Source organism: Myxocyprinus asiaticus, chromosome 40 (assembly GCF_019703515.2).
Source record: "Myxocyprinus asiaticus isolate MX2 ecotype Aquarium Trade chromosome 40, UBuf_Myxa_2, whole genome shotgun sequence".
NCBI classification, from domain to species: domain Eukaryota; kingdom Metazoa; phylum Chordata; class Actinopteri; order Cypriniformes; family Catostomidae; genus Myxocyprinus; species Myxocyprinus asiaticus.
The window spans coordinates 9,284,798-9,308,502 of NC_059383.1; the positions used below are offsets into that span (position 1 = coordinate 9,284,798).

The 23,705-nt window shown below is 39.2% G+C and overlaps 1 protein-coding gene across 1 annotated transcript; it reads right to left on the reverse strand.

Annotated features, from left to right (window-relative positions):
• Positions 1–2,119: 2,119 nt before the first annotated feature.
• Positions 2,120–11,473, reverse strand: LOC127430439 (protein YIPF5). Its single transcript, XM_051680201.1, has 6 exons — positions 11,341–11,473; positions 10,292–10,411; positions 9,627–9,802; positions 6,556–6,701; positions 6,077–6,258; positions 2,120–4,003 (listed from the first exon to the last, which is right to left on the reverse strand). The coding sequence occupies exons 2-6, from the start codon at positions 10,399–10,401 to the stop codon at positions 3,841–3,843; spliced, it is 777 nt and encodes a 258-aa protein (XP_051536161.1). The 5' UTR covers positions 10,402–10,411; positions 11,341–11,473; the 3' UTR covers positions 2,120–3,840.
• Between the last annotated feature and the right edge of the window lie 12,232 nt (positions 11,474–23,705).

Sequence of the window (23,705 nt, forward strand, 5' to 3'; positions counted from 1 at the left end):
CGTGAGGGTTTCAAGAGGCCCTTTTAAAAGGTTACATTCTTTTTATCTTGCACAGCATCTAAAAACGCAAGATGCTGAAATACAGCTGGTTGCGGCACAACAGTCAAAGATGGACACAAAACCGGTTCTGTGTGAACGGCCCCTTGTGCTATAAGATGCTGATAAGAGAGTAAAAACGCAATGACCAGGACCTCCACTAAGATATTGGCAGTGCTTGGCACACATCTAAAATCTGAATGAATAGTATTTGCATTCTAATGTGCATTTTTATTTTAAATTCGACTAATTTTAATTTGATAGCCTTGTAAATTACTTTAACTATTGGCAAGATTTTAGAAAAGCTACATTACAGTAGTCTTAAACAATGCCTAATAGCTATTTAGACATTGCTTAACATTATTTTCCATGCGGCTTAGGTGACAACGGCCGAAACTGAATGTTTTGTAGCAACTTATAATTTAATAACAAAGCATAATGTAATAACTGCACATAATGTAATAAGCTGTAATAAATGTTCAAAATGTAATCATTTCCTCAACATGTAATAAACTTGTCTTTTGCATAATGTTATAGGTTATTATATTATGAGAAATGTATTACACCAAAAACTCACCAAAAAGATTTGAATGAAAATTTGTATACTTTGTCATGTTGTATTCATTTTCAAAACGACTGTGTACTTTTTTAAAAGGGTCATGACATGAGGAATAAAATTTCCCTTGATCTTTTAACATATGAGGTCATTGTACAATAAAAACATACTGTAAGTTTCAGTATGAGAACATTTGTTGAAACCAAGCTGCCAATACAACTCATTCTCCTCTTCCTCCCCATTATGATGTCACTAGGGATGTATCGGTATGACGGTATGATGGTATACCGTGGTATTAAAAACAGACGGTTTCCATACCATTGACTTTTCCTTAAAAAAAAAACGTTACGTTTTTTTTTTTTTTTTTTGCAGCCCCAATGCATTGCCAAAGCATACATACTTATTCAAGCGCAAAGTCTTATGGGTATTTCACCATTATAACCCACATTGAAGTGCTATACTGTTATTTACTGTGTACAGATTGTTGTTGTGTGTTTTTTTTTTTTTTTTTTCATAAAAAAAATACACTGTTCTGTCCTGGCAAAATTGTACATTTAATATGTACATTGCTTTCAAAGGTTGATTTTTTATTATTATTTGACTTCTCGTTAGACCAACAAGTGAAGGCTGATGTGAGATGATAAAGAACAGAGGAGTTGGTCAGAAACATCATGAACACTAACCATGTGGGTGGGGGTGTGGGGTTAAAATATAAGTTTCAAAATGTCACTACAGCTTTCACCAAGATGATATCATGATTTTAAATGTTCATTTTCCCCTAATGCCTTGCATAGAACAGCTATTTACTGTAAAACTAGTCACTTCACAGTGAGACTGCTCTTGATCTCCCAGAATGCAACATTTTAACAGCAAACTACTGTTTTAAGAATCACAGTAGATTGCTGTTGGAATTTGGCCATAAATTTACAGCAGTTTTTTTAGTGTACCCTGACTTGACATAGAGTATGAATCTGATTTGACATATATTTTACATTTTTTCAATTATATAAAAAACCATTTGACTTATTGCAAACATTTTTTTAAACTTGTTTTATGATTATCTTATGTTTATGTCATGTGATTAAGAAAGTGTTCTAAAGAAATAAAAAATAAAGTTAAAGAACTTGTAATTAAAAAATGTTTGTTTATCAGACATGTGCCAAACCTAAAATTAAAGGTTTATAAGATAAGCACCACAATACCGTGATACCGAGGTATTTTTTGTGGTTTTCATACTGTGGCATCTAACCACCTCCACAACAACACATCAATGCCTACTTTAATTTATCACTTCTGTAGCCCCGCCCAGTAGCTGTGAGCAGTGAGATGACAACGAAAGACAGCAGGTCAGTCAAGAGCAGAGAGCCAATCAGAACAGTGGGCGTTCACGGTCAAGTCTTAGAGGAGCAGCAACAAAAATGTAGGCATGTCATGATCCCTTTAAGGCAAAAGCTGTTTCAGATGGGGAGAAAGTCTTACCCAAAAATAATCGAAGCTGCAAGGATAAGGGCATGGGTAACAAGAAAATATTCCAACAAAACTTGCATTTTTATTAAACTAAAACAGCCTGTGATACACCCCATCAGTTGGTCACAGATTTTCCACAAGACAGGATTGATAGAAACATTTGTACTCTTCTGGATATACAAAACAAGTTACATGACATATAAATATGTCTCTTTAACATTAACAAAAAGTGCCCATACAGACAGTCCACAGATCAGTGACTTGGAAAGAGAGGCTTTGTTCAGATTTGTACACGAGGCTTTAAGCTTTAAGGGATAGTTCACCCCAAAATGAAAATTCTTTCATCATTTACTCACCCTCATATCATCCAGATGTGTATGACTTTCTTTCTTCTGCTGAACACAAATGAAGATTTTTAGAAGAATATCTGTCCAGAACTTTAAAATGTAGAAGCACATAAAGGCAGCATTAAGTAAGAATATGACTCCAGTGGTTTAATCCATGTCTTCTGAAGTGATATAATAGTGAGAAATAGATCAATATTTAAGCTTTTTTGGCAATTCACACTCTTTGTGCATATCGCCACCTACTGGTCAGGGCTGGTCAAAGGTGGAGATTTACAGTAAAAAATGATTTAAATATTGATCTGTTTCTCACCCGCACCTATTATACCGCTTCTAGAGACATAGATTAAACCACTAGAGTTATATGAATTAATTTATGCTGCCTTCATGTGCTTTTTGGAGCTTCAAAGTTCTGGTCACCATTCACTTGCATTGTATGGACCTACAGAGCTGAGATACTCTTCTAAAATCTTCATTTGTGTTCTGCATTAGAAAGAAAGTCGTACACACCTGGGATGGCATGAGGGCGAGTAAATGAGAGAATTTCCATTTTAGAATTTTCAGAAACGTTCACGTTTGTTCCAACCTTCCAATTTTCTTTCTTCCATGGAACACAAAACGAGATGTCTGGAACAACATGAGGTTGAGTAAATGATGACAATATCAATAAGGCATCCCTTATCAATATGTTAATGTGAATAAATCAAGAATCACAAAAGTCTAGCCTACGGACATGAGATTGAGTGAGTGGGTGAAATGTGTTTTTAACTAATTGGTTAAAATGTCGCACATAACGCCAACAGAAACGGATAACAATCTGTAATAAATCCTTGAACTGTGGCTTACAAAAGAAATGAAAAAGTGTGATTTTTTTTCCTTTCATTTTAAATTTAACTAGCACATGGCAGAAATAGTGAGAAAAGATGTGTATTCACCATGTGAGCACTCTTTTCTGACTCAAGCATCTGAATAAACACAGGCTGAACAATCAAATGGTAGTTTAGGAATGTGAAGAAAAAACTAATTAAAGAAAGAACAATTATTGTTTTCTTTGCAAAGGATGTTCTGGAGTGAGATGCCACTATGTAAAAACACAAATGCATTTCAAACATTGTGTAGGAGGAGAGACAAGCCCTTTGCATTGAAAGCACATCCTTCTCTTCGACACAAACACTTTTTTCTGGCTTGGTTAAAGATTATTTTGCAGGGAAAAAGTGAATGCTGTGATGAACGGAGTATTAACTTGCATTATATAACAAGCACAAACCGTTCTAAGAGTGGGAGGGCCAGCAAAAATAAAGCATGAGAAATTAATGCCACATTCTCTAAGAATATGAACGCTCAATGATGGGTGCTATCACAAACAAGTCCTTGAATAAAGGTTGTGTGTGTGTTGTGTATTGGTGGTCATTTTGTCCATTAGAAAAAGTTCAGAGTTCAGAAAACAGAGATGAGGGCAAAGACTCCATAGAGCAGGGCGCAGGGGTATGCCACTAGCAGCTGCTGCCCGTCCATGGCCAAAGCTGAGATGAAGATCTTAGAGGCTGAAAAGCTGCACCAGCCAATGATGGCAGCTGTTAAAATGATACCCATCATGCCCCTGAAAAACACAAGAAACAGCAAGATTAGCAAAGTTCCTTCATGCTGTTCATGAATTTACAACGACGCACAATACACTTAAAAATACTGGAAGTAGTCTGCAATAAACCCTTAAAATGTGGCTTCCAAAAGATACAAATAAAAGGGTGATTTTTGTCTTTACATATCACTAGTAAATGAAATTGTGTGTTATATTCACAATGTAGGCACTCTTTGCTGACCCAAGCGTATGAAGGGGTTAATCCAGAATAGCAAAGTTCATTATAAACTTCCAAATACATATGCATTAATATAAAGCTTAAAAAAGCTATTTATGTACTCAAAAAGTTGTGATGGACCTAATATGCATTTGATTTAGGGCTGTCATTCGATTAGAATGATTAATCAAAATAATTACATGATATGCCGATCCCAAATGTGTATGACTTTCTTCTGCAGAACACAAACAAAGATTTTCAGTAGAATATTTCAGCTCTGTAGGTCCACTCAATGCAAGTGACTGGTGATCAAAATCTTGAAGCTCCAAAAAGCACATAAAAGCAACATAAAATTAATACATTCCACTACAGTGGTAAAATCCATGTCTTCAGAAGTATTATGATAGGTGTGGGTGTGAAACAGATCAAAAGTCCTTTTTACTATAAATCTCCACTTTCAAATTCTTCTTTTGTTTTTGGAGATTAGCATTCTTTGTGCAAATCGCTTTCAGGACAGGGAGGAGAATTTATAGTAAAAAAGGGCTTAAATATTGATCTTTTATGTGGGTTTCTCACCCACACCCATCATATGGTTTCAGAAGGTATTGATTTAACAACTGTAGTCTTATGGATAACTTTAATGTGCTTTTTGAACTGAAATATTCTTCTAAAAATCTTAATTTGTTTTCAGCAAAAGAAATAATGTCATACACATCTGAAATGGCATGAGGGTGAGTAAATGACGACAGAACTTAAATTTTTGGGTGAACTATTCCTTTAAGTGGGGTTTGTTGCTGGAGTTGAGCTTACTGCTCCCTGCTGACTGTGACTCATAAAAACATGAAGATGGTACTTTAAGCTTGAATTTCTCCGATGGAATGAACATTCCTTTGGTTCGGGGGAATTATTAATTACGTCATTTTTTCGACGCATTATTTTTATATAATATATCACACCAAATTAATGTGTTAAATCGACAGCCTTATTTTAATATTTAAAAAAAAGTTTCCTCTGCTTTATTTGGTAAATAAAGCAATGCCAAGTTGAAATTCATGTTAAAGTTCATTACATTATTGGTAAGTGACTTTATTTTTAATTTAATTCTTTATGAATTTTAAAACTTTCTAAATACATTTTGTTTTAATAATTTTTATTATAAAAACACAATTAAAGTTAATACAAAATTATTTATATAAGTTTATTACTTTATTGATAAGTGAATTTGTTTATTTTTATATCTAATTATTTTTATATATAAATCATAATTCTTTCTAAATACATGTATTTTGTATTCATTTTATTTAAATCAATATTAGGTTGATAACTATTTTTATTAAAAGTTTTTCTTTATAGATAAGTGAATTATTTTTTATTTGTATTTTTACATTTGTGTTTTATATTAAATTATAAATATTTTCTAAATACATTTATATACATTTAAATTTTGGTAATTTTTTTAACTAAAAATTATATTTAAGTTTATATTTTTGTTATTAATATAAGTTTATTAATATAAGAATAATTTTTAATTTGAATAATTATAATTTGTTTTTATTATTAAAAAAAAAAAATATATATATATATATATATATATATATATATATATATATATATATATATATATATATACATATATATATAAATAATTGTATTAATAATAAAAACAAATTATAATAATTAAAATTGTGTAAAATTAAAACCATCATAGCACAAGGCTTTACTCTTAATATACAACAACAAGTTACTAAATTAATCATTCATTTTATCCAATGATAGGTTAGAACACTGCGTAAAATCTCCGGTATACTTAAAGTAAACAATTAATCTATGGTGTTCATCAGAGAAAAGTCTGGCAATCCCTTTAAGGCTCGACTTACTGTAAGGAAATGAGGACACCGAAACTGGACAGGAGGATCATGGGTAGCAGACAGTAACCCAGAACACTGGCCACACAGCCAAATGACACCCCCATCATACTCATGAGGTTGAGCAGGCAGTATATGCCAAGGCACCCGATGGCACTGATACCGTACACATAACCAAACTGGATCTTACCCGTCTAGAATGAGAAAGAGAAACATGTCAACAGTTGGCACTTTTTTGTTTTCTATCATCTTCAGAGATTTAAAAGGACAGTTCACCCAAAATCAAAATTTCTGACAGGGAGAATTTTTCAATTTTGGGTGAATCATTTCTTTAAGACAACTAGAATTTAAACCAAAACATCAATAACAAAATAAATAAATGTAAAAATAATTCTAAAGAAGTTGAACAAAATCAGATATGACATTTAAAAATTGGTCTTCTGCAACAGCAAGAGAAAAAAAAAAAAGCTGACAAAATAGTCTTCTCTTACCAAGAGTAGCGTGGCCCCGAAGGCCAAACAGAACACCATGGGACCAGCCAGGTCTGTTTCGTTCATTATACTGCCATCTGCTGCCTTCAACGGGTGCAGCACGGTCAACGTCTTCTGCCAGATGTGGTCAAAGTTGATCCCCAGCTCTGCAAAAACAAAGAGAATCTAGATTTTTTCATTTTCTGTAGAAAATGTAAGTGATGCTTGCCAGTGCAAAACTCACCGAAACAATGCTAGGGTGTTCTAGGTGGTTGCCAGGACATTACTATGTGGTTGCTAAGGTGTTTGAAGTGGTCTTCAGCATGTTGCAATGTGGTTGCTTATTGCCCCAAGTCAAAAAAGCCCACTCCCAAATCTCTGTGATATTCTGGTGCCTGGATATGGCTTGAGCCCCTTCTTCAATGCAAGTCTATGGGGGTTTTTTTCACCGGAGTTATTCTTTCAACTAGCAAAACATTTAGATTTTAATACTTTTTTTTTTTTTTTTAACTGGTGAAAAAAAATGCATAAATAATAATGAAAGCCAAAATATTAAACACCATAGTTCAACATTTACTGTGTAATCCATTTTTTTTTGTAGAGGGGGTTAAAAAAAAAAAGACGATTTTCACCTATGATTTGGGAGCAAAACTATATGTCGAAACAATAACCTTAGAATGTGGCAGCATTATGATTTTATTTTTACACAGAGATTGGTAGGTCTATTACTAAAATCAGTTGACATTAGCACCCCTTATTGCATTAGATGCAAATGGTGTGAGTTCAAAAATGAAAAAATAAATAAAGCTTTTTTTGTGTTGTTTTTCCAAAGTTGGAGTGCCTACAACTCCAGAAGTACTGAAGATATCTTAATATCCTTTTAGATTCTAGTTCAGAACAAACTTTTCTTTTATTGTCTTCATATAGTTCAATCCCAAAAATATGGGGGTCTCAATGTGACTCAATCCATTTTTTATTTATTTATTTTTTACATTTTACCCATTTTCAATGGACGAAAACCAAATGTGGGTCACAATTCAATCAAACTGAATTTTGTAATGTTTAATAAAATTAAATAATAAAAGTTCAAATATTTAGATTTATTTTAATGCTTACTTTCAGTTACTTTCGGAATACAGTTTGATGGAATTTTTTTATGAAATTGAAAAACATAAATCCTATTTAAATTTTTTTTGTGCACAGTAAATTTTTGAAATGTAGTTCTGCTCCAAATCATTGACAAAATTTGTCATTTTGTCTCCCCTGTTCAAAATAATGAATTACTCAGTAAATATTGATCCATGGCATTTAATATTTTGGCTTTCACCATCATTTGTGTGTCTTTCCTCAGAAAAAGTATTAAAAAAAAAAATCAAACAATTCAGCCAGGGAAGTTTATGAAATTTGGTAGATTTGATTTTGAGTTATCGTTGATGTCCGTAGCACAAATGGCAGAGAAAAAGTTACACACAGAAGTTTAATAGCTAGGGGTTTTGTTCAAGTGCAGTAAATGCACAAATAACCTTTAATAAGATTAGGAATGTCTTTTAAACAAGTTTAAATGGTGACTTGAGCCAGGCTGCCCTACTTTTTACATCCAAAATAACCACTGCAAAATGCATAAAGCTACAAGAGCCTGTGCAAACCGCTCACAATATTCGCAAACTTTATTGTGTTGCATGATAAATGCACTGCTCCCTACAGTGGATGACAACAGCTCCAGTAATCTCTCTGCCGTCTAACTGATGACTCCCGCTCCATTTTACACGCAGCTCTGAGGAACTGGGGCAAGCAGGCAAGGCAGTGTGCGAGGACACAGACGTGGTTTGTAGTAAACATGGCCTCAGGCAAAATGCATTATCTTTGAAATTGCAATGAGTCATTTGTAAAGTTTAGCCTTTAGGATATAAAATACAACATATGTTCTCCCTCTAGACACCACAGTCATGTGACTAAAAACATCAGATTTCTTAAAATAAAAACAGTGATCTCTATTTCTTTTCAAGAATTCATCAGATGTCAAATAACAACGCCTTTTTTTCCCCCAACAGATATTTTAGGTTCAAATGTATATATGGGGAATATTTTATATATTTTAGATGCTGTTATTGTTTGGTTTTGTTTTTATCATTTGAATTTTTGCTTTAAGCAGTTCATTCAAAGGAAAAGTTGACCTAAAAAAAAAAAAAAAAGAAATAATGCCAGACATTTTTTTTTTTTCTTGGAGATGTTTTGTAGAATGTTCATGCTGCTCTTTAACATTGAACGAAAGTATATGCTGAATATGGACTATCATGGTCCAAAAATGACAAAAAAGAAAAGATAAGAAAATGACCATAAAAGTAGTCCTTATGACTTTGTGTGAGAACAGACAGAGCACTGAAAATCTTCCCTTCCGCCCTTGACGTTAATGACAACCTTATAACGTCAAACAACATTTTGTGTGTCACTCATAACCAGAATACTTAGAATATATAGTGCATAAATTGTATGGATTACTTTTATGGAAATCTTATGGTGCCTTTTTGTCATTTTTGGAGAATTACAGCCCCTGAACAGTACGCTTTTGTTGTATGGAAAAGAGCAGCATGGGCATTTTGCTAAACTTTTCCTTTTGTGTTCCATGGGAGAAAAAGGAGTTGGAAAGACATGAGGGTTAATTTTCTGAGAATTTTTTTTTTTTTTTTTGGGTGAACATGGGAGTACTATTCCATGTAGTCTCTAAATTAAAATGATAAGTAATAAAAGTCATTAAAAAGAATACCTTATAATTGTTTTTAAATAGAATATTGGAAGCAGGACATGTCATGAAAATCTGCACAGATACCAACTTAAAGGAAGGAACAGTTCACCCAAAAGTGAAAATTCTCTCATCATTTACTCACCCTCATGCCATCCCAAATGTATGACTTTCTTTCTTCTGCAGAGCACAAATGAAGATTTTTAGAAGAATATTTCAGCTCTGTATGTCATCACAATGCAAGTGAATGGGAGAGAATTTTCAGTTTTGGGGTGAACTATCCCTTTAATGCATTATCCAGCCATAATGCACACTGCCACATATTCCCCACTGGACAGGATTTCTCTCTTACCCTCCAGTAACGGGGGCTCGTCCTCAAAGCTGCTGCTGTACATTGACTGTGAAGCGGCAGGTGTGAACGCTGGCGTGGGCTGATAGATCTGCCCTGTGTATGGCTGCTGAGGCTGCATCATTCCCGGAGAAGCCGAGTAGCCCATGGGCTGAGAGTAATCATACTGACCGTACGGCCTGTGGGACAGACAGAAAACCGTGTTATAGTCATGATAATGTGACAGACGGAAACTAGGTAAAGCATAAGCATGTTAAACCATGGAAAAAATATACTGAAAATATTCATTCTGAATACTTTTAAAGTGATTAGTTTACCCTCATCATGCCATTTCAAATCAGTATTACTTTTACTTTTTACAAAGGCAGATGTTAGGTAGTATCTTAGCCTCAGTCACCATTCACTTTCATAGCATCTTTTTTTTTCATTCAATGAAAGTGAATGGTGACCGAGACTAACATCTCCTTTTGTGTTCCACGGAGGTAAAAACTTCTTAAAGATGCTCTTTTGCATGCATCATCATTGCAAATTGTGCAAATTTGCATGCATTCTCCAATACGGATCACTGCCTTAAGCTATACTAAATAAAATGATGTGTGTCCGGTTAATCTGATAATAACACGGGCCTTTAAATTAGCAAAGACACCAGCAAAAATTAGGAGACGCACTTGCTGTACGGGTCTTCTGTGTTGCTGTAGTCATATCCTCCTTGGTTTTGGTCATCTACGCTGTAACTAGACTGGTAAAAGTCTGTGTTGAAGTTGTCAAACCCTGACATCGCAAGCAGCCTGGGAAGACAATGCACAATGTAAGTCAGTGGCAAACAGCAATATCATAAAATTTGATTTCATTAGTCTTCTACGTGCAACTTTGCGGAAAGTTCACCTGAATTCAAAGATTCTACCAAGATTTACTCATGTTTTTCAAAACTTTCTTCTGTGGAAAACAAAAGGAGATGTTACGCAGAATGTTAGGCTCAGCCACCATTCACTTTCAATGCATCTTTTTGTTTTTCTAAAGATTAAAAGTGAATGGTGACTAAGACTAACATTCTGCGTAACATCTCCTTTCTGAAAAAAAGAAAGTAAGTAAAATGGGTTTTGAAATGACATCAGAGTGAGTAAATGATGAGATAATTTTCCTATTTGAGTGAACTTCCCCAGACAAAAAAGAACATCAAAAGTGTCCTGAAAACGTTCCGAGAACCAAAACGTAACGCTCTCATTTCGGGAACCAAAAACTGCTAACTTGAACAATAACTTAAACACAAATGAACAAGATCTGAAAAGATATAGAAATACAGGTGGCACCATATTCATATAACATGGAGTAAACATGGTATACTTGTCCTCAACCATAGTACAATCATGACATACGTCCAAAAATATGATATTACTGTGGAGCATTTCCAAAAGACTATGGTATTACCACATTACACGTGTGTGTGTGTGTGTGTGTGTGTGTGTGTGTATATATATATATATATATATATAAGAATCATCGTTCAAAAATGTGTTAAATGCATGCAACATGGATTATATGTCAGATGTGTTAAAGTCCTGAATGAATGTTTGTTGTGTTGAGTTCAGTTAGCACAGCTCGAGCAGTCACACGCACTGTCAGCATCATTCAAACACACTACACGCACCCCTACAATCGTGTAATATGGCTGAATTATGAAGCTTTAATGCTGTTAATGCTGCAATTTTACTCTCACCGTTAAACACCAGAGATTCCGCCAACACCGCTAAATACGTGTCAAGAAATAACTGCAGATCTTCCGGGTCATGGAGACGATGACGTCTTCTTCTGTTGATTGGTGGATCGCAACTTACATTGCATTACTGCCACCTGCTGTTAGCATGGACCAGAAACTCTAATCTCCTCTCAACCACCTACCCCTCTCCCAGATCAATCAGAGCCAGAGCTTCTGCCAGCGTGTTCAGCCAAAGATTTTCTAGCTCAGTCAGTCCACTGTCGGCCATTTTTGGAACGCTCTCGGGAGACTATTTCCAGTCATGTCAGTGCAGCTCCTATCTACTTGAATGGGGGAACACCGAAATCTCCAAAACGGTTGGTCAAGATTACGATCAAAGAACATATTTCAAATCAGTAGTAAAATATGACAACACTGGTATCATTTATTGTGCTTCTTTACCTCAGATCACGAGAAAAAACGCAATTTTCCCTGCTTGTATAGCTCATACGCGTCAGCGTTATGGAGATGATTGACAGGTGATTGGCTCTTTTAACTGTAAGGCGGGACTTCCGTTCTACATCCGTTGGCGTCGACCTTTGGGCGCTCAGAGCTGCTTGGTGGATGGGCGTTCTAATTTCTCCCATTCATTTAAATAGAAGTGGCCCGTCTCTGCTAAATAATCGCTGGTTCAGCTCCTCTGGCAACCCCTTCTAGCTTTCACAGTCCAAAGGATGGAGATGTGGAAACATTAATAATAATAATATTTATATACACCCATAAACCAACGCTTTCACATATACACTTGCTATGTATACATACATACATTTTATATATATATATATATATATATATATATATATATATATATATATATATAAATATATACATACATACATACATACACACACACACACACACACACACACACACACACACACACACACACACACACACACACACACTTTCATATATACCCATATAACTCTACTATAATTCCTATATTTACACCATTCTCTTTAGGACAATGATTAGTCTGGGCTGCTGAAAACTGAGGTGCGCCCTCTAGAGGATGCTCTCTATCATTACTGCACGTCATTTATTTAAACAGGCATATACAAATCAAATTACAAAAATGTAAGATAACAGTAAAGTTGCTTTTATAAAAGAGGGGACAAATAGGATTTAATATGAAAAAAGACACACATTTAAATTTTAAAGGTGCACTCAGTAACTTTTTGTACGCGCCATCTTGGACGTACAGTGACACCTAGTGTTGTGGATGCTGCATCATTCAAAACCAATAGTTTTCAGTTACAGGTGCCATTGTAGAAATTCACTTTTCACAATCAGCCATGATAAATCCATGAAAGTGTCCAGTAACAAGATGGTTATTGAGATTAAGCGGGTGCAAGCCCCTGCCCCTTTTGTTCAGAAATCTAATGGTGTCCTTCACAAATATAAAGGTGCCCTTTTAAGAGGAGGTGCCTTTAAGAACATGGAGATTTAGGCGGAGGTGTCTTTACAAAAAATGTATGGCACCTTGATTCCACAATGGAAAAATAAAAAAATTAATAAAAAGGACTGACTCTATTTCTGACTGTATTTCTCACAGTTGTGACTTTATAAATCGACTTATAATTCAAAATTAAACTATTTATTTAACATTCATTTTAGACCATTTTTTACTGATGCAATTAAATAATAAATAAAATAAAATAAAGAAATGCAACTTTATATAATGGAATTGCAAGTTATACAATCCCAATTTCGATAATTAAAGTCACAATTGCGAGATATAAATTCGCAATTCTGAGAAATAAACATGCAATTCTGAGAAATAAACATGCAATTCTGAGAAATAGCAACTTTACTATTTAATGACTTCATATCTTACAATTGCGACTTTATATCAAGCATTTGGGGCTTTATATCTTGGAAGTATGCGCTATAAAGTCGCAATTGCGAGAAAAGAGTTGCAATTCCAAGATTTAAACTGAAGCTTTAAAGTGACTTTATTTCTCACAATTGTGACTTTATAATGTGCAAATATATTATATTATTCTTGATATAAAGTCGCAATTGTAAGATTTAAACTCACAATTGTCACAACATTTAACTCGCAATTCTGAGACATAAAGTCGCAATTGCGAGCTATAAAGTTAGAATTAGTCAGAATTACCTAGTTATACCTACATTGTATTTATATTTTACCTATCTGAATTGCACGTTTACTATAAAGTCGCAATCCCATTAACCTTAAAGAGACATACTACTGGTTTTGTTCATCTCTTGTAAATGACCAGCAAACATGAACTATTGTTATCAGACCTGGTTAAGTAAATGTAAAGTTTAGCAAAGTACTTCTTCACTGCTGTTTCTTGTTGAATTAAGCCTAGCCCACACTGCACAACTCAAGCTTGTGTCCTTTGATGTTTTGAGTCTACGAATAGTCGCTGACTGGTCTACGACAATAAGTCTCTGAGAGCATCCGCCCTGACAATCGCAGGCGCTACAACGGATTTCAAACCTGCTTGAGCAACAGCCAGAGAAATATAGAGAGAGCATGCGTGGAGAACAAGGTATTGGGAAGCAGGCGACAAAAAGTAATTAAAAATAAAATAAAAAAGGTGCAAATTAGCGAAAAAAAAAAAAAACAGGCTTGAGCTCTTTCGTGTTTGTTGACATGTTATCACGAATAAACTGTGCACAGTTTGTGAATTAATTTTATTAATGTAATTTTAAGATGCGTTACTTTTAAGATGAAAAGGGACGAGCCTAAAGACAGCTGTAATGGGGTCCAAACGGTACTGAGATTTGTCCACTTCAAACACTTTATCAAACACATACACAGCAGCAGACTAATAAAACAATATTTGAACTTTTCCAGTAACTTGCGGATTTAAAGAGAAATAACCGTCCGATCTGAACACTTAAAGCAAATGCATGTATATGCACAAGAACTTCACAAAATTCTTTAGTGTGTCTGATATCAACATGCAGGGACACAGATACAGTACAGTATGAGAAACACGCATATTAGAAGCTCAGTTAATACATGTATTCCACTCAAATAACTCAGAATTCTGCTCTAAACGTCATGTTTGAGCTTATAAGTGTAAGTACAATGAAGAGAAACTGTGTGCCAGTTTTTAGCTCTTTCTTTTACTTTCTTTTTTTTTTTGTGTGCTTTATATCTTTCAGTAATAAACTGACATAATGATTGATGTATGTCCTCATAAAATCAGAGACTCTCCCCTCGAAATCTGAATTGGATCTGATAGAGACAACCAGGTGTAATGGTGATGTGTCTCACGGTTTGGTTTGAAAGTTGGTAGGGACATATTGCAAGGAGGACATTATTCAAAATGTTGATATGAAGAATGCGAGAAAGTGTATTGTCTATAGGCATGGTATTTCCTCATTTAACAAGTCTCATTTTCTATTCCTCTGCTCCATCATATTAAATATTAGCCTGTTTTTTTACTAGCACTATTTTGATCATGAATGTCTAATTTTATTTCATGTATTTTATAAATAAATCATGCTTTTCTATCTACCCCGATGTTCTTCTCCAATGTGCAAACTAAATTCTTAATTTGGCATGGCAATCAGTTGTCTGTGCAGTTATACTAGCATTTCCAAATCCTGCTCCTTTAATCTACCCTCTTACCTGGCACAGTCACTCAAATTCAAAGGTGTCTTCCACAAGAGGGTGCTTACCACCTGTAAAAGCAGAATCTTCCACTGGGCCGCATACAAAACTCAGGACATTTTTTGACTTAGTCTTAGAATGGAAACATTTGCACATGAAAAGTATGCTTGTTTAAATATATTAGTTTAAAGGATTTGACCTATGGTACAAATGGAAATCCGCTGGTGTAATGTTCACAGAATGATTAAAAAAGCCCTTATACATTAATCACGAAAGACTGTGATTGTTGCATCCTGAACAGTGCTGAGAAAAGTAACAGGTGCCACGTGAAAATGCCTTTTATGCGCCACTTCAGAAGATGTCGGACAATAATTTACACATAAATAATGGTACTGAGAATGTTTAACAGTCATTAAAATAAAAACATACTATAAAGTTAAAGTATTTTCTAAGTGGTAAAATTGCCCAAATGTTGGTCAGGACATTTTCGATTTTTTGAAAGTTGATTCCTACCTAAATTTACGGCTATTGTCTTGCTAGTACACTTGTGATTGGTTCTAAATACCAGGGGTACACAGGGCCTCAGTCGGGGACAAATGGTCATGTTGTTGATACACCCAGTCTGCAAACAGTCCTGTAGTGTACGCACCGGTGCGGTGGAGAACAAGACTGCAAATCATCTAGTGTAAGTTTGGCTTTAGCTGATATTTTCTTTGCACTACCATCTGTCGTTTGGTGAAGAAAGCAACTGTGGTGCGCATCAAGTATAAATGGCTCTGGCTGTCGAGAGCTGGGTGCGCAGTATGCTTTCAGCTGTCAGGCGAAAGTATAAAAAAGGCTTTAGTCAGAGAATGCAGACAAACAGATGCGTTTTCAGTTTGGATTTAAATATGACTACTGTTGGGACACATCTGCATGCTATCTTCTTTAAGTTAGTTTCAGATGCAGGTGGCATTAAAGCTAAATGTAAATGATGACAGAATTGTATTTTTTAGGTGAACAATCCTTGTGTCATGTTTATGTGTTTTGTTCTTGTTTTCATGTCTTTTATTTTCAAGTTTAGTTCCTGTTTCTGTCATGTGATTTCCTGTTCCCTCATGTGATCTTGTCATGTGTTTCCCCTGTTCATGTGCCTTGTTTTCATTGGTTCATTGTTTGATTACCTTGTTATTAGTCTTGTCTTTTCATTGGTTTAAGTTCATTTAGTCTTGTTATCTTGTTTATCTTGTTTATAGTTTAGTATTGTGATTGGTTGTCTTGTTTATGTGTTACCCATGTCCTTTTATTTAAGCCCTCATGTATGCCATTGTCTTAGGTCTGGTATTGTGAATGTAACTTTGTTGCCAAGCCGTATGCCAAGCCAAACCGTATGTCAAGGCAAACCTTATGCCAAGCCAAGCCTTATGTCAAGCCTTATATCATGCCAAGCCTGATGTCAAGCCAAGACAAGCCGTATGCCAAGCCTTATGCCAAGCCAAGCATTATGTCAAGCCAAGCCAAGCCTAATGTCAAGCCAAGCATTATGCCAAGCCAAGCCTTATGTAAAGCCAAGTCTTATGCCAAGCCAAGCCAAGCCTTATGTCAAGCCAAGCCTTATGCAAAGCCAAGCCTTATGTCAAGCCAAACCAAGCCTTATGTCAAGCCAAGCCTTATGCCAAGCCTTATGGCAAGCCAAGCCAAGCCAAGCCTTATGTCAAGCCAAGCCAAGCCTTATGAAAGCCAAGCCTTATGTCAAGCCAAGCCTTATGCCAAGCCAAGCCAAGCCTTATGTAAAGCCAAGCCTTATGCCAAGCCAAGCCAAGCCTTATGTAAAACCACGCCTTATGCCAAGCCAAGCCAAGCCTTATGTCAAGCCAAGCATTATGCCAAGCCAAGCCTTATATCAAGCCAAGCCAAGCCTTATGCCAAGCCAAGCCTTATGTCAAGCCAAGCCAAGCCTTATGTCAAGCCAAGCCTTATGCCAAGCCAAGCATTATGCCAAGCCTTATGCCAAGCCAAGCCAAGCCAAGCCTTATGTCTAGCCAAGCCTTATGCCAAGCCAAGCCTTATGTCAAGCCAAGCCTTATGCCAAGCCAAGCTTTATGCCAAGGCAAGCCAAGCCTTATGTCAAGCCAAGCATTATGCCAAGCCAAGCCAAGCCTTATGTAAAGCCAAGCCTTATGCCAAGCCAAGCCTTTTGCCAAGCCAAGCCTTATGCCAAGCCAAGCCTTATGCCAAGCCAAGCCTTATGTCAAGCCAAGCCTTATGCCAAGCCAAGCTTTATGCCAAGCCAAGCCAAGCCTTATGTCAAGCCAGGCCTTATGCCAAGCCAAGCCTTTTGTCAAGCCAAGCCTTATGCCAAGCCAAGCCTTATGCCAAGCCTTATGTCAAGCCAAGCCAAGCCAAGCCGTATGTCAAGCCTTATGAAAGCCAAGCCTTATGTCAAGCCAAGCATTATGCCAAGCCAAGCCAAGCCTTATGTAAAGCCAAGCCTTATGCCAAGCCAAGCCTTATGCCAAGCCAAGCCAAGCCTTATGTCAAGCCAAGCCAAGCCTTATGTCAAGCCAAGCCTTATGCCAAGCCAAGCCTTATGTCAAGCCAAGCCAAGCCTTATGCCAAGCCAAGCCTTATGTCAAGCCAAGCCTTATGTCAAGCCAAGGCAAGCCAAGCCTTAAGTCAAGCCAAGCATTATGCCAAGCCAAGCCAAGCCTTATGTAAAGCCAAGCCTTATGCCAAGCCAAGCCTTTTGCCAAGCCAAGCCTTATGCCAAGCCAAGCCAAGCCTTATGTCAAGCCAAGCCTTATGCCAAGCCAAGCCTTAAGCCAAGCCTTATGCCAAGCCAAGCCTTATGTCAAGCCAAGCCAAGCCTTATGCCAAGCCAAGCCTTATGCCAAGCCAAGCCTTATGTCAAGCCAAGCCAAGCCTTATGTTAAGCCAAGCCAAGCCTTATGTCAAGCCAAGCCTTATGCCAAGCCAAGCCTCATGTCAAGCCAAGCCAAGCCTTATGCCAAGCCAAGCCTTATGTCAAGCCAAGCCTTATGCCAAGCCTTCTGTCAAGCCAAGCCTTATGTCAAGCCAAGCCTTATGCCAAGCCAAGCCTTATGTCAAGCCAAGCCTTATGCCAAGCCAAGCCAAGCCTTATGTCAAGCCAAGCCAAGCCTTATGCCAAGCCTTATGTCAAGCCAAGCCAAGACGTATGTCAAGCCTTATGCCAAGCCAAGCCTTATGAAAGCCAAGCCTTATGTCAAGCCAAGCCAAGCCAAGTCAAGCCTTATGCCAAGCCAAGCCTTATGAAAGCCAAGCCTTAAGTCAAGCCAAGCCAAGCCTTATGTCAAGCCAAGCATTATGCCAAGCCAAGCCTTATGTAAAGCCAAGCCTTATGCCAAGCCAAGCCAAGCCAAGCCAAGCCAAGCATTATGTCAAGCCAAGCCTTATGCCAAGCCAAGCCTTATGCCAAGCCAAGCCTTATGTCAAGCCAAGCCTTATGCCAAGCCTTATGTCAAGCCAAGACTTATGCCAAGCCTTATGCCAAGCCAAGCCTTATGCCAAGCCAAGCCAAGCCTTATGTCAAGCCAAGCCTTATGCCAAGCCAAGCCTTATGTCAAGCCAAGCCTTATGTCAAGCCAAGCCTTATGTCAAGCCAAGCCTTATGCCAAGCCTTATGTCAAGCCAAGCCAAGCCTTATGTCAAGCCAAGCCTTATGCCAAGCCAAGCATTATGCCAAGCCAAGCCAAGCCTTATGTAAAGCCAAGCCTTATGCCAAGCCAAGCCTTATGCCAAGCCAAGCCAAGCCAAGCCTTATGTCTAGCCAAGCCTTATGCCAAGCCAAGCCTTATGCCAAGCCAAGCCTTATGTCAAGCCAGGCCTTATGCCAAGCCAAGCCTTTTGTCAAGCCAAGCTTTATGCCAAGCCAAGCCAAGCCTTATGTCAAGCCAGGCCTTATGCCAAGCCAAGCCTTTTGTCAAGCCAAGCCTTATGCCAAGCCAAGCCTTATGCCAAGCCTTATGTCAAGCCAAGCCAAGCCGTATGTCAAGCCTTATGCCAAGCCAAGCCTTATGCCAATCCAAGCCAAGCCTTATGAAAGCCAAGCCTTATGCCAAGCCAATCCTTGTCAAGCCAAGCATTATGCCAAGCCAAGCCAAGCCTTATGTAAAGCCAAGCCTTATGCCAAGCCAAGCCTTATGCCAAGCCAAGCCAAGCCTTATGTCAAGCCAAGCCTTATGCCAAGCCAAGCCTTATGTCAAGCCAAGCCAAGCCTTATGCCAAGCCAAGCCTTTTGTCAAGCCAAGCCTTATGTCAAGCCAAGCCTTATGTCAAGCCAAGGCAAGCCAAGCCTTATGTCAAGCCAAGCATTATGCCAAGCCAAGCCAAGCCTTATGTAAAGCCAAGCCTTATGCCAAGCCAAGCCTTTTGCCAAGCCAAGCCTTATGCCAATCCAAGCCAAGCCTTATGAAAGCCAAGCCTTATGTCAAGCCAAGCCTTTTGCCAAGCCAAGCCTTATGCCAATCCAAGCCAAGCCTTATGAAAGCCAAGCCTTATGTCAAGCCAAGCCAAGCCAAGCCTTGTCAAGCCAAGCATTATGCCAAGCCAAGCCTTATGTAAAGCCAAGCCTTATGCCAAGCCAAGCCTTATGCCAAGCCAAGCCAAGCCTTATGTCAAGCCAAGCCTTATGCCAAGCCAAGCCTTATGCCAAGCCAAGCCTTATGTCAAGCCAAGCCTTATGTCAAGCCAAGCCAAGCCTTATGCCAAGCCAAGCCTTATGTCAAGCCAAGCCTTATGTCAAGCCAAGGCAAGCCAAGCCTTATGTCAAGCCAAGCATTATGCCAAGCCAAGCCAAGCCTTATGTAAAGCCAAGCCTTATGCCAAGCCAAGCCTTTTGCCAAGCCAAGCCTTATGTCAAGCCAAGCATTATGCCAAGCCAAGCCAAGCTTTATGTAAAGCCAAGCCTTATGTCAAGCCAAGCCAAGCCTTATGTCAAGCCAAGCCTTATGCCAAGCCAAGCTTCATGTCAAGCCAAGCCAAGCCTTATGCCAAGCCAAGCCTTATGTCAAGCCAAGCCTTATGCCAAGCCTTCTGTCAAGCCAAGCCTTATGTCAAGCCAAGCCTTATGCCAAGCCAAGCCTTATGTCAAGCCAAGCCTTATGCCAAGCCAAGCCAAGCCTTATGTCAAGCCAAGCCAAGCCTTATGCCAAGCCAAGACGTATGTCAAGCCTTATGCCAAGCCAAGCCTTATGTCAAGCCAAGCCTTATGCCAAGCCAAGCCAAGCCTTATGTCAAGCCAAGCCAAGCCTTATGCCAAGCCAAGACGTATGTCAAGCCTTATGCCAAGCCAAGCCTTATGAAAGCCAAGCCTTATGTCAAGCCAAGCCAAGCCAAGTCAAGCCTTATGCCAAGCCAAGCCTTATGAAAGCCAAGCCTTAAGTCAAGCCAAGCCAAGCCTTATGTCAAGCCAAGCCAAGCCTTATGTCAAGCCAAGCATTATGCCAAGCCAAGCCTTATGTAAAGCCAAGCCTTATGCCAAGCCTTATGCCAAGCCAAGCCAAGCCTTATGTCAAGCCAAGCCTTATGCCAAGCCAAGCCTTATGCCAAGCCAAGCCTTATGTCAAGCCAAGCCTTATGCCAAGCCTTATGTCAAGCCAAGCCAAGCCTTATGTCAAGCCAAGACTTATGCCAAGCCTTATGCCAAGCCAAGCCTTATGTCAAGCCAAGCCAAGCCTTATGTCAAGCCAAGCCTTATGCCAAACCAAGCCTTATGTCAAGCCAAGCCTTATGTCAAGCCAAGCCTTATGCCAAGCCAAGCCTTATGTCAAGCCAAGCCTTATGCCAAGCCTTATGTCAAGCCAAGCCAAGCCTTATGTCAAGCCAAGCCTTATGCCAAGCCAAGCATTATGCCAAGCCAAGCCAAGCCTTATGTAAAGCCAAGCCTTATGCCAAGCCAAGCCTTATGCCAAGCCAAGCCAAGCCAAGCCTTATGTCTAGCCAAGCCTTATGCCAAGCCAAGCCTTATGTCAAGCCAAGCCTTATGCCAAGCCAAGCTTTATGCCAAGCCAAGCCAAGCCAAGCCTTATGTCAAGCCAGGCCTTATGCCAAGCCAAGCCTTTTGTCAAGCCAAGCCTTATGCCAAGCCAAGCCTTATGTCAAGCCAAGCTAAGCCAAGCCGTATGTCAAGCCTTATGCCAAGCCAAGCCTTATGCCAATCCAAGCCAAGCCTTATGAAAGCCAAGCCTTATGTCAAGCCAAGCCAAGCCAAGCCTTGTCAAGCCAAGAATTATGCCAAGCCAAGCCAAGCCTTATGTAAAGCCAAGCCTTATGCCAAGCCAAGCCTTATGCCAAGCCAAGCCAAGCCTTATGTCAAGCCAAGCCTTATGTCAAGCCAAGCCTTATGCCAAGCCAAGCCTTATGTCAAGCCAAGCCAAGCCTTATGCCAAGCCAAGCCTTATGTCAAGCCAAGCCTTATGTCAAGCCAAGCCAAGCCTTATGCCAAGCCAAGCCTTATGCCAAGCCAAGCCTTATGTCAAGCCAAGCCTTATGTCAAGCCAAGGCAAGCCAAGCCTTATGTCAAGCCAAGCCTTATGCCAAGCCAAGCCAAGCCTTATGTCAAGCCAAGCCTTATGCCAAGCCAAGCCTTAAGCCAAGCCTTATGTCAAGCCAAGCCAAGCCTTATGCCAAGCCAAGCCTTATGCCAAGCCAAGCCTTATGTCAAGCCAAGCCAAGCCTTATGCCAAGCCAAGCCTTATGTCAAGCCAAGCCAAGCCTTATGCCAAGCCAAGGCTTATGAAAGCCAAGCCTTAAGTCAAGCCAAGCCAAGCCTTATGTCAAGCCAAGCCAAGCCTTATGTCAAGCCAAGCATTATGCCAAGCCAAGCCTTATGTAAAGCCAAGCCTTATGCCAAGCCAAGCCAAGCCTTATGCCAAGCCAAGCCTTATGTCAAGCCAAACCTTATGTCAAGCCAAGCCTTATGCCAAGCCAAGCCTTATTCCAAGCCAAGCCTTATGTCAAGCCAAGCCAAGCCTTATGTCAAGCCAAGCCAAGCCTTATGCCAAGCCAAGCCAAGCCTTATGCCAAGCCAAGCCAAGCCAAGCCAAGCCAAGCCAAGCCTTATGTCAAGCCAAGCCAAGCCTTATGTCAAGCCAAGACTTATGCTAAGCCTTATGTCAAGCCAAGCCTTATGTCAAGCCAAGCCTTATGTCAAGCCAAGCCAAGCCTTATGTCAAGCCAAGCCTTATGTCAAGCCAAGCCTTATGTCAAGCCAAGCCAAGCCTTATGTCAAGCCAAGCCTTATGTCAAGCCAAGCCAAGCCTTATGTCAAGCCAAGCCTTATGTCAAGCCAAGCCTTATGCCAAGCCTTATGCCAAGCCAAGCCAAGCCAAGCCAAGCCAAGCCTTATGTCAAGCCAAGCCAAGCCTTATGTCAAGCCAAGACTTATGCCAAGCCTTATGTCAAGCCAAGCCTTATGTCAAGCCAAGCCTTATGTCAAGCCAAGCCAAGCCTTATGCCAAGCCAAGCCAAGCCTTATGCCAAGCCAAGCCAAGCCAAGCCTTATGTCAAGCCAGGCCTTATGTCAAGCCAAGCCTTATGTCAAGCCAAGCCAAGCCTTATGCCAAGCCAAGTTTTATGTCAAGCCAAGCCTTATGTCAAGCCAAACCTTATGTCAAGCCTTATTCCAAGCCAAACCTTATGTCAAGCCAAGCCAAGCTTATGTCAAGGAGACGGTAACACAGTAACAGTTACAGGCTTAGCAGTTGGAGTGGACACATCTCTTGAGTGATAAGCATTTAACATGACAGATACGTGATATCCTCCTACGATCAGGGGTGCAAATTACATAATTTGTGTCACTCAATTTCTTTTCAACATCATAAGATCCTGTGAATTTAGACTGAAGTGCAGAACTGAGAACTGAGAGCAGAGCTAACACAGAATCACCAGGCTGAAACGAACGTGCACTTTTGCGGTCAAACTGGGTTTTCATCAGAGTTTGTGAGGTTGCAATGTTTGCCTTTGCTACCTCACAAACATGACACAGATGTTCGTGGAAAGAGTTCACGCTCTCTGACACAGGAGTGAATGAAGAGTCTACAGTAAGAAGCTGTTCACTTAATAGTTTCAGCGGGCTCCTAACAGTATGCCCAAAGACTAGTTTGGCAGGGCTGAAACCCAAGGATTCATGAACAATTCCTCTGATTGCAAATAGGAACAAAGGAAGGCTATCGGCCCAGTCTTTACCAGTCTCAACTCAGCCTCTTTAATGGCTTGAGACATCCACTTACCCATCAGAATGACTTTATCCCAAAAATAGCAAACATTTACATCAGCGACGGCATCTACAGTCTCCACAGCAGCTTCAACACTGCAAACTAAGGAGGGATCGGACTTTTGCGCAGCACCCAGCTGCTCTCTGCCAACTTTCAGAGATGGGTCTCCTTTAACGGTAGAACCAAGGTCAGCTTCCACAACTATAGATAGACCAAGCCAAGCCTTATGTCATGCCAAGCCAAGCCTTATGTCAAGCCAAGCCTTATGTCAAGCCAAGCCTTATGCCAAGCCTTATGCCAAGCCAAGCCTTATGTCAAGCCAAGCCTTATGCCAAGCCAAGCCTTATGCCAAGCTAAGCCTTAAGCCAAGCCAAGCCAATCCTTATGTCAAGCCAAGCCAAGCCTTATGCCAAGCCAAGCCTTATGCCAAGCCTTATGTCATGCCAAGCCAAGCCTTATGTTAAGCCAAGGCTTATGCCAAGCCTTATGTCAAGCCT